The 10779-nt window shown below is 41.5% G+C and overlaps 1 protein-coding gene across 1 annotated transcript in view; it reads left to right on the top strand.

The window, feature by feature from the left end:
- Positions 1-4426: 4426 nt before the first annotated feature.
- The window catches only part of ABCC12 (ATP binding cassette subfamily C member 12), an 85244-nt gene continuing 78891 nt past the window's right edge, over positions 4427-10779 (top strand). The window contains exons 1-2 of the mRNA XM_037816090.1: positions 4427-4545; positions 7516-7671. Coding sequence (XP_037672018.1) covers positions 4427-4545; positions 7516-7671 — 275 coding nt within the window. The remainder of the gene's footprint in view (positions 4546-7515; positions 7672-10779) is intronic.

The raw sequence follows: 10779 nt of genomic DNA, 5'->3' as shown, positions 1-10779 counted from the left end.
GGTTGGAACCTTTGGATTGGATTGTTTCCATGGAGATGTGATCCACCCAACTGTAGGTGATAACTCTGATAGAATTATTTCCATGGAAGTCTGGCCCTGCCCATTCAGTGTGGGTCTTAATTAAATCACTGAAGCCCTACAAGAGCTCAGACAGAAGGAGCTTAGTGCTATAGCCAAGAGAGAAATTTTGGAGATGGCCATTCAAAGCAGACTTTTGCTTACACTTTGCTCTGGAGAAGGTAAGAATGGACAAAACACCTCAAGAGCAATATTTTGAATAATGCACAGGAGCTGAGAGAAGAGCTGGAACACAACCAGGGATCAACAGATTCCAGCCACGTGCCTTCCCTGCTAACAGAGATTTTCCAGATGCCATTGGCCTTCCTTCAGTGAAGGTATACTTGTGCTGATGCCTTAATTTGGACATTTTCATTGCTTTCAGATTGCAAATTTGTAACCAAATAAACCCCGTTTATAAAAGCCAATCCATTTCTGGTATTTCACATAGCAGCAGCATTAGCAAACTGGAACAGACAGCTACAACATGTATATTCATGCACTTCATGTTGTCCTTCAGTTCCCTGAGCTCCTGCTCATATTTTTCCATTGTTCTCCCCATCTGTTCTTTTGTGTGTAGGATTTCAGATGTCCTGTCATCTAGTTTAATAATCCTTTCTTCTGCCTCTCCAAGTCTGCTGTTGTATGTCTCCCTTGCCTTTTATTCCCATTAGTTCTGCTATTTGTTTATTCAAGCCTACAAATTATTCCTTTATGGTCATCCAGCATCTTCTTTATATCTTTCATATAACTCATTGATTTGATTTAGATTTTTTGAGCATCTTTAATTAGTTGTTTCACCTCTTGACTCTCAGTTGAGGTGTTAGTTTGCTCTTTGACTGGGCCATATCTTCATTTTTCCTGGTGTGGCTTGTGATTTTTTGCCGTCTAGGCATCTGATTTTCTTGATTAGTTTATTATGGATGTTGTTGTCTCTCTTTTGCCTAGGGTTTTCTTGTTGGTTTTCTTTGATCTCTTTATTTCTTTGTTTCTGTCACTGGCCAGTTGTCAGATTGAATCTGCCCCCCAGTCTTCCCCCCAAATCAGTTACCCACCATGGCCTGCCACAGGGATGGGAGGTAGGCACTGGGCACACCATCAAGTTCACTGTGTGGCAATATAGGTCTGCTGGCTTCCAGTGGTGCTCTACTTCCCATGTACTTTCCAGACTGTCCAGAAGATGGTGCTGTTCAGTAACTTAATCACTTTCAGAGGCTGCTTTGCCTCAGAGCACAGGGTGCATACAATTGAGCTGAAACTGCAGGATTCCTGCACCCTCACTTTGCTGGCCAAAATCTGGCTTGATTTGGGGCTACACCTGTGGTAGAATACTCCCTCAGCTGACCCAGTATTTCAGCTGTCCTCAAGGCAAGGAAACAGCTGCCAGCTTCTGCTTCCCTCAAGGGTGGGGGAAGAGATTTCAGACCCAGGGCTGGAAACAGTCTCTGCCCACATTTTCTGTCTCTTTGTCCCTCAGTAACCTGGGCCTTGCAATGTCCTCTCCTGTCCCCCAGGTCTCCAATAGTGGGGGAGTGCTCTACTGCTGTGAGAGATTTCAAAATCTGTTTCCCTGGTGGGAGGGTTCCCATCTGCTGATTCTGTGCCTTTCCCACACGGAGACCAAGTGAGGGGTAGAGGAGAGGACAAGCTGGTCCGAGACAGAAGATTCCTACCTGATATTTCTTCTCTCTCTTCAATCTGGCATCTGCAGGGCCTTTCTCCTGTGTGTGTGTGTGTGTGTGTGTGTGTGTGCGTGTGTATATACACACACGCACACACACACACATATATATATCTCCTCCTGCAGAGTTCCAACCAATTCAGAGTTGTCCTTTTTTTTCATTGAATCTCTGGAGAGGAGTTTTCAGTAGCTGTTTATGTCACCATTTGATGATGTCATCCCCTGTGTCTCTTTTTAACCTTTTAGAAATTATATTTAATTACATTTATTTAACAGACATAATTTTAATATCAATCATTTACTTCATGGTTTCTGATTTTTAAATTTGTTAAGCTTTCATTTCCTATCCTGAGATCATAAATACAGTTTTTTATATTTACTTCTGACTGTATGGTGTTGTCCTTTTACAACCTTTTATTTTCAACCTATCTGTGCCTTTATATTTAAAATGTAAATATAGGCAGTATTGGAACCTGATTTTTGATCCAGTCTGAAAGCTCTGCATTTTTTTTTTTTGTAGATTAATTTGAGTATAATTACAGAAAAAAAAATATAACATACTGGCTATACAAATGGCCAGCTATTAATTAACAAGTAATTTGAAACACTGCACAGCCAAACAAGCTCCTATAGTACAAAAGGTCTAAAATACCTTCTCTTTCTGTAGCAGAGCTCTATTATCCAGACAAATAAGACTAACATGAGACTTACATTTTTTCTTAGGCTCATTACTACTTTATAGAGTAAAACACCTAATGACAATCACTAGCTAGTTTTTCACCATTCTACAAAAATGATATGCCTCATTTACAACTCCACAACTCTGAATATCTCTCTGCCCAAAGTCTCTTTTACTTCTTATTTGCTCTGCATTTTAATTGAAATGTTTTGGTCTTTTATGTTTAATATAATTATTGATATGGTTGGGTTTAAGTCTATCAGCTTGTCTTCCATATATCCCTCATCTTCTTTATTCCTCTATTCCTTCTTGCTGACCTCTCGTGGACTAATCTACTGTTTTTGAGTGTTTCATTTTATTTCCTCTATTTATTTCTTAGCTTTAACTCTTATTTAGTAGTTTCTTTAGGACTTACCCTATGCCATAGTTTACATATTCATGTGTATTATTGCATGCTTATTTCTCCTTTTCTAGGAGGATAAGTTATGCCTTAGACTTTCTCATACTCATCATTACACATTCATCTATTCAGTGAATACATTTGAACATTTACTGTGTGCTAGGGTCTGTGCTAGGTGTTAGGAATATAGCTGTGAACAAGATAGGTCATTCCAGAGGAATGCCTCTTGTAATGTAAGCAAGGGATTTTCAAAGGTTATGGGAGAAGAGAGAGAACATCAATTTCTCTGTATGTAGACTACTCCAGATAAGACAATGCCAGTCATTCTCTGTGCACGCTTGAGGATGGCCTTTCCCCTCTCTGTCTCCTTTCATGTACAATGAGGAGTTTTTAAAAGATTGCATCTGAGGACACTTCTTGCTCTGACATGCCCTGGATTTTCACTTTGATGGGAATTGATTTATCTGATGTTTCTAGCCATGAGCTGGGGAACATGAGAGAAAACTCATGGGAATAGGACCCTGTGCATGTATAATAGCAAGGGTGCTGGTTTCAAGGGACAGAAACCAATTCAAGATAGCGTAGGTTTAAAAAAAAGAAAATTAATACATAGGGTATAAGGAGGGATGTGTCCTGGAACCTCAGGAGAAGAATACAGCTGGGTCTCAGCTAAGAACTGGAACTTATTGGACTAAATAGGAAAATATTCAGGGTCATTAACCATGGTAATTTTTCTTTTTCTCTGTGGCTATACTTTTTTCATTCCCTTTGCTTTCTGTTCTTCTCTGGTTAACATGGGGGTATATGGTGGTTGCTCAGCTCCCAATTCTACCCATTCTTTATCTTGATTTCATATTTCTGAGTGGTAGAGAATCTGGTTGGCCCAGCTTGATCAGGTGTGTAGTCCTGAGCCAGTCAGCCATGCTGATGGTAGGGTGGGGTCATGCACCTCTACGGGTTTAGGGAGGTTGGTTGCTAGAGAATGGGGTGGTTGGTTTGTTGGTTGTGAACTTGACAGGAACTTCAAAAGTGTCCTCTCACCTGGACTGTTTGGTTTGCATTGTAGGTGGTGATCACACAAGTCGGAATAATGTGGCCAGTCCTGAACGGGGGTCAGGAGCCTTGTTTAAGGTCTCTGGCTACTTGTGTGGGGAAGTAAGGCACAAACTCTGGGTACCTGAGGGAATCTGAAAGAAGGGGTGTGTGACAAACTTGACTGTGGGTCACACTAAGTAAGCAAAACCACCTTCTTGGGACCCTACCTGGCTGGGACTCAGCTTGGCCATGGGCTGAATCCTGATAGAAAACCCACAATAGGCATTCCTGCTCCCAGTCAATGCACAATGGGATAAGGAGAAGCATGGAATATCCTTGCTGATAAGAAAACCTCAATGTGGAGTTGAGAGGTATGGTGGGGCTTCTGTCCATGGCCTCCCATGGCGAAACTAGGTCTGAGGGCACAGAGAAAAGGAGCTGGTCTGGATGGAGTAGGAGCTGCCCAATCCCCATACCAGAGTACCCTTGCTTCTCAGTGAAGCTTCCCCATTTCTCTCCTGCAGAGTGAAATTGTCCCAAGGCCAAGAGCTCAGGGCTCTAGACTGCCATCAGAATGGTGGGTGAAGGCCCCTACCTTATCTCAGACCTGGACCGGCGAGGCCAACGGAAGTCCTTTGTGGAGAGATATGACCCCAGCCTAAAGACCATGATCCCGGTGCGACCCTATGCAAGGTAAGCCAGGAGGAGGCTTGGAGGCCTCAGGGACCGTGGGAGATGGGGTGGGGTGAAGCAGGGCTGGTGCAGAACCTGGGAATGGTTTCTAGCCCATCATAAAAGCCAACACTGTCCCTGCTCCCCATGCTGCTCTCCCTGTCTTCCTGTCCTTTTATCCGCTCATCACACATTTATTCATTTATTGACTACTCATTTCTTGCCTCCTCTTGTCCTTGGGTAAAAGGGAGACAATAGCTAATGGTAAGGAGCTAATGTACCAGAAACTTTACAAACATCTTTTCATTCAATCTTCACAACTACCCTGGAGGTGCTACCGTTAACCTTCACATGATAGGTGAGGAAACTGAGGGACAGGGAGGTTAAGTAAGTTGCCCAAGGTTAAGCAGGTAGTTTTTGCTTCATCATAAACCATCTCAACACTCCACAGCTTAAAACAAGTGTCATTTATTTAGCTTAAAATTCTATGGGTCAGCAACTTAGGCTAAGCTCATCTGGGTGGTTCATCTGGTCTTGCCTGGGCTAACTCATGCAACTGCTGGTCAGCAAGGTGGCTGTGCTTCTGGGGATTGGCTGGCTGCAAGCTGGGGCAAGTAGGTCAAATGGGACATATGAGCTCTTCATCTCCAGAGGCTTCCCCGGCTTGATTACATAGCCATGCAGCAGGCTTCCAAGAGAATGAGCATGGTGGCATGAAGGGCTTTGGAGGTTCAGGCTCAGAACTGGCACACTATTTCTTCTGCTGCATTCTGTTGGCCAAAGCAAGTCTCAGGATCAGCCAAGGTTCAAGGTGTGTGGAAGTAGATTCCATTTCTTGATGGAAGGAACTACAAGGTAACATTGCAAAGGGCAGGGATACAGATAAGGAGGGAGAATTGGGGTCATTTTTGCACTTCAGGATAGTAACTCAGGCAGTCAGACTCTGTAACATGCTTAACCATAATATTATATTTTATATATTAACACTTTATTAACCACAACATTATAAAATGCTGTCTTTTCTACATGAAATGGGGCCAAATGGCATCTCTGGCAGTGAAGTGACATTCTCCCAGAATCTCTGGATGAAAGGTGCACATTTCAGCCTTCAGAAGTGAAAGGTGAAGGTTGAGAAGTGAGGGCACGGGCCCCAGGAGAGCTCTAACTGCCCACTGTTTTGGCCCAGTTTAAATTGCTTAATGAAGAGGCAATGTGGGGTGGTGCTTAAGCACATGATGGGGCCCTGGAGTCAGCATGAAGTGGGTTGGAATCCAGACTAAAGTTAATCTCTCTGTGCCATGATGTTCTTATCTGCAAACTCTAATACCCATCTCACTGAATTGTTGGAAAGTTTAAAGGTAATGCATGACTTTATAATAAAAGCCACCTTTTATGAAACTTCCACTATGTGTCAGGCCCATAGTACCTATATCAATATTGTCTTAGTTTGAGTTCACCCAGAAGCAGAGCTTGAGTCAAGAACTTGGATGCTAGTAGCACATTTGGGAGGCGATACCGGGAAGCAGGAGGGAAGATTTAGGCAGAGAGGGGCAGTGAAGGAGAAAAAGTGACTACAGGGGTGTTTCATCATGGCTTACTGATGCAAGCCGTGGAGACTGGATTCTATCAAGTCCTCCTGAGAAATTAACAACTTTTCCACTGGAAGGATGGGAGGTGGGGCATTTATCCATTTAATCCACCCTCCATTACTTAAGGTTTGCCCCCAGAGCATCAACCCCTCCAATTTTGGGCTGCACTTACACCCCTGAGAAGGTCCTGAAACGGAAAGTGAAAAGAGGCACAGAATACACTGGAGATGGGCACTGCTCTCCTGAGCCTGAGCTTGCACAAAACTGTCCTCTACAGCTGAGACCAGAAGTGGAAGTGACAAGAGACTGTGGCTTGGGCGCCTTTAAAGAATCTGCTAGAGAGAGAAAGCTCTTTGAGGGCCTGACATGTAATAAACCCTCAGTAGGTAGATATTACTCTGACTCTGATTTTTACTCCCTCATGGATTAATCCCTCATGGGCAAAATCAAGGTCGTCTTCCTCACTTTCTCTTCCGTTTTTCCTCTGCCTCTCCTCTTCCCCTATCCCCCTTCTCCTCCTCTTTTTCTGCCCTTCCTCCTCCCTTTCTACTTTCCCTTTCCTTTCCTCTCCCTTTTTCCTCCTCCTTCTTTATCTGGTAGCTAATATTTGTGTAGCCCTTTATCTGTATTAATACATTCAATCCTCATAATAAACCACGAGTTTGCCTCCAGCAGCCCCACCCTCACCCCACCCTGGGTCGCCTCACCCCCTTCTCTGGCCCTTCCCCTGCCTCCTGAGAGCAAAACATGTATCTGACTCCTGTGATGACTCCACTGATGGGTCTCCACTTCCTCACCTGTCAAGCAGGGCAGGCATCCTCTTTCCCAGTAGACAGCCATGAGGCTCAAACGCTGGTAAACGTCCAACAACTGACTTGCTAAAAAAATTCCCTTGTTTGTGACATTTTATCATTTTTTTATGGTGCAAATACTCCTACTGTGGCCAATTTCAAGATACCAACATGATGCCACTGAAGGCAGAGTTGGAAAGAGATGGGCCATGGCACACTATTATAGGGTCCCAGGTATTGCAATAGACTTAAATAACTGCAAGAGCATAGATATTGGTAAAATGTTGAAAGATAATTAGGTAGCTATGAATTTTGCATGTCTGTTACCTTTGCTTTTAACCTAAATTATTTAATTGTAAGCTTATATAATGCAGTTTTTTAAAAAAAGAGTTGTGTTTAACAACCAATGTGCAAAAATTCCTGAAAATTTAACTATCATCTCACAAACTGGTCCAAGTTGGCTCCGGCACACTTCTGCTCAAAGGGCTAACAAGAGTGAGCCCCAGGCTCTGTGTGCATCTGTGGTTAGTACTGTCGTTGAGAATTCAAGTTGGGGAACCAAGGCATTGTCCCCGACGTCCTGGAACACCAAGCTTCTTATTTGTCTGTAGGTTGGCGCCCAACCCGGTGGACAATGCTGGGCTGCTCTCCTTTGCTACATTTTCCTGGCTCACGCCAGTGATGGTCAGAGGCTACAAGCACATGCTGACAGTGGAATCCCTGCCTCCACTGTCACCATATGACTCATCCGACCCCAATGCCAAAAGGTACCAGGGCTTGCTTGGGACTCCTTGGGTGAGAAGCCCATCCTAGGAAGGGGCCTTGCAAGCCCCTTAGTGTGCTTCTGCTTCTCAGGTACGGAAACTGAGGCCCGAGGTCCCAGTGACCTTCCTCAGTGGCTGCTCCAACCCTTGGCCAGATCCTTGGGGAGGTGAGGAGGGGGAGGAGTTGTGGGGCGTGGTGGAGAAGGTGCTGGTTGAAGAGCTGTGGCCTGAAGCTCAGGACCATTCTCCTGGGCCATCTGCTTGTTTGTAGAGGGGCCATGTAAGGACGAGAGGGGCTGGCCACTCACTTTTCTCTGTGCTGGTTGGACCCCACTGGGGCTGCTGCACACAGCTCCAAGCATCCTGTTTTGCTTCACTTTAAAGGACATTATTGGATTTTTAAATTACCAAATATATTTAGATCGACCCAAATGAAACTGCCAATATTTGACAAGTTTGACTTGCAAAAATGGCAATTTTAATTTCATTATAAATGATCATTAAGGCAACAGAAGTTGTAAAATGAAACAGTGGAAGTATCCCCATCATACCCAGACTCCACCCCCCAGAGGAGGGTACTGTTAAATGTTGGTGTGGATCCATCCAGAATTTTTTCTACTCTGATTACATACATCCTATGTGATACTATAAAAGTACCACATAGTATACGTATATAGTATAGTATAGTACAAGTCAAACTTGTCAAATATTGGCAGTTTCATTTGGGTCAATCTAAATATATTTGGTAATTTAAAAATCCAAAGAATCTTTAAGAATCAATAGCCCCTTTTCTTCCTCCTACACAAAGTTGTGTTTTTTTTTCTATAAACAAAAAATGAAACATACCACATGATTGTTGATCACTTTGTTATTTTCACTTATGAGTTTACCAAGATTTTTCTGTGTTAGCACAAGGACAAAGACAACTTCATTCTTTCCAACAGCTGAATCGAACTCTGAGGTTCCAATGAGCCATCATGTCCTTTTTGGGGATAGATTTTACTTTTAGAGCAGTGGTAGGTTTACAGAAAATTGACACAGAAAATTGGGCTCCCACACGCCATCCCCACATTCCGAGCTTTCCCTATTATTAGCGTTTTGCACGTGTGGTATATTTGTTACAATTGATAAACTAATATTATTAACTAAAGTCCACAGTTTACATGAGAGTTCACTCTTTGTGCTGTTCAGTTCATGTTTTTTGAAAAATTTTTATTGTGGAAACATATATATACACAAAATAAAATTTCCCATTTTAACCGCTTTCATGTATTCAGTTCAGGGCTGTTAATAACATTCACTATGTTGTGTTACTGTCACCACTATCCATCACCAAAATTTTCCATCACACCAAACAGAAACCCATTAAGCATTAACTCCTCATTCCCCACTTTTACCCCTTGCCCTTGTAATCTGTATTCTACATTCTTATCCTACGGATTTACATTTTCTAGTTATTTCATATAAGCGAGACTGTACAATATTTGTCCTTTTGTATCTGACTTATTTCACTTAAGATGTTCTTTTCAAGGGTTATTCATGTTGTAGCATGTATCAGAACTTCATTCTTTTTAACAAAGGCATTGTAAGGATTTTCCACATTTGTTTATCCATTCAGTTGTTGATGGACACTTGGGTTACTTCCACCTTTTGCTTTTGTGAATAATGCTGCTGTTAACATTAGTGTACAAATACCTGCTTGACTTCCTGCTTTCAATTCTTTGAGGTATATACCTAGAAGAAGTGGAATTTCTGGGTAATATGGTAGTTTGATATTTAACTTCCTGAAAACTGCCAAACTGTTTTATATAGTGGCAACACCATTTTACGTTCTCACTGCTAACGCACCCTCGCCAAATCTTGCCAACCCTTATCAACTCTTGTTATTTTCCATTTTATTAAAAAATAATTGCCATTGTAGTGTGCATGAAGAGGCATCTCACTATAGTTTTGATTTGCCTTTCCTTATTGGCTAATGACATTGATCTTTTTCACGTGCCTACTGAGCATTATATATCTTCTTTGAAGAAATGTCTTTTCAAGTCCTTGACACATTTTCTAATTGGGTCTCCTCTTTTTTTGTTGTTGAGTTGTAGGAGTATTTTTAATATATTCTGGATATTAAACCCTTATCAGACATATAGTTTCCAAATATTTTCCCCCATTCTATAGGTTGTCTTTTCACTGCCCTGATATGTCCTTTGATGCACAAAAGTTTTAAATTTTGATGAAATCCAATTATCTATTTTTCTTTTGTTTCTCATGCTTTTGGTATAAAGGCTAAGAATACATTGCCTAATAAAAGGTCCCAAAGACATCCCCTATGTTTTCTTCTAGGAAGTTTATTGTTTTAGTTATTATGTTTAGGTCTTTGATCCTTTTGGGTTGGTCTTTGCATATAGTGTGAAGTGTAAGTCCACTTTCATTTAATTATATTGTGAATATCCACTTTTCCCATCACCATTTGTTGAAGAGACTATTCTTTCCCCATAAGTAAACTTGACACTCTTGTCAAAAATCAGCCACAGACGTGAGGGATTATTTCTGTGCTCTCAATTCTATTCCATTGGTCTATATGTATGTCCTTATGCCAGTACCACATAGTTTTGATTATTTTAGCTTTTAATAAGTTTTAAGTCAGAAAGTCTAAGTCCTCTAAATTTGTTCTTTCCTTTCAAGATAGTTCTGACTATTCAGGACCCACTGCCCTTCTATATGAATTTGATAATTGGCTTTTTCATTCCTGCGAAGATTGGGATTGCATTGAATCTATAAATAGCTTTGGACAGAACTGACATTTTAACACTATTTAGTCTTCCAATCCATGAATACTGAATGTCCTTCCATCGATTAAGGTGTTCTTTAATTTTCAGCAATATTTTTTAGTTTTTCACATACAAGTCTTTTACATCCTTGCTTAAATTTATTTCTAGATATTTAATTCTACTTGCTATTGTAAATGGATATTTTTTTCTTGAATTCCTTTTTGGATTATTCCTTACTGGTGTATAGAAAGCCCACTGATTTTTGTGCATTGATCTTGTACCCTGTCACTTTTTTTATTCATTTATTAGCTCTAGCTGATTTCTTGTAGATTCTTCAGGATTTTCT

The sequence above is a fragment of the Choloepus didactylus genome, chromosome 22 (genome assembly GCF_015220235.1).
Source record: "Choloepus didactylus isolate mChoDid1 chromosome 22, mChoDid1.pri, whole genome shotgun sequence".
Taxonomy (NCBI): domain Eukaryota; kingdom Metazoa; phylum Chordata; class Mammalia; order Pilosa; family Megalonychidae; genus Choloepus; species Choloepus didactylus.
Note: the sequence above shows the minus strand (reverse complement) of the source record. Positions and strands in the feature narration are given on the sequence as shown.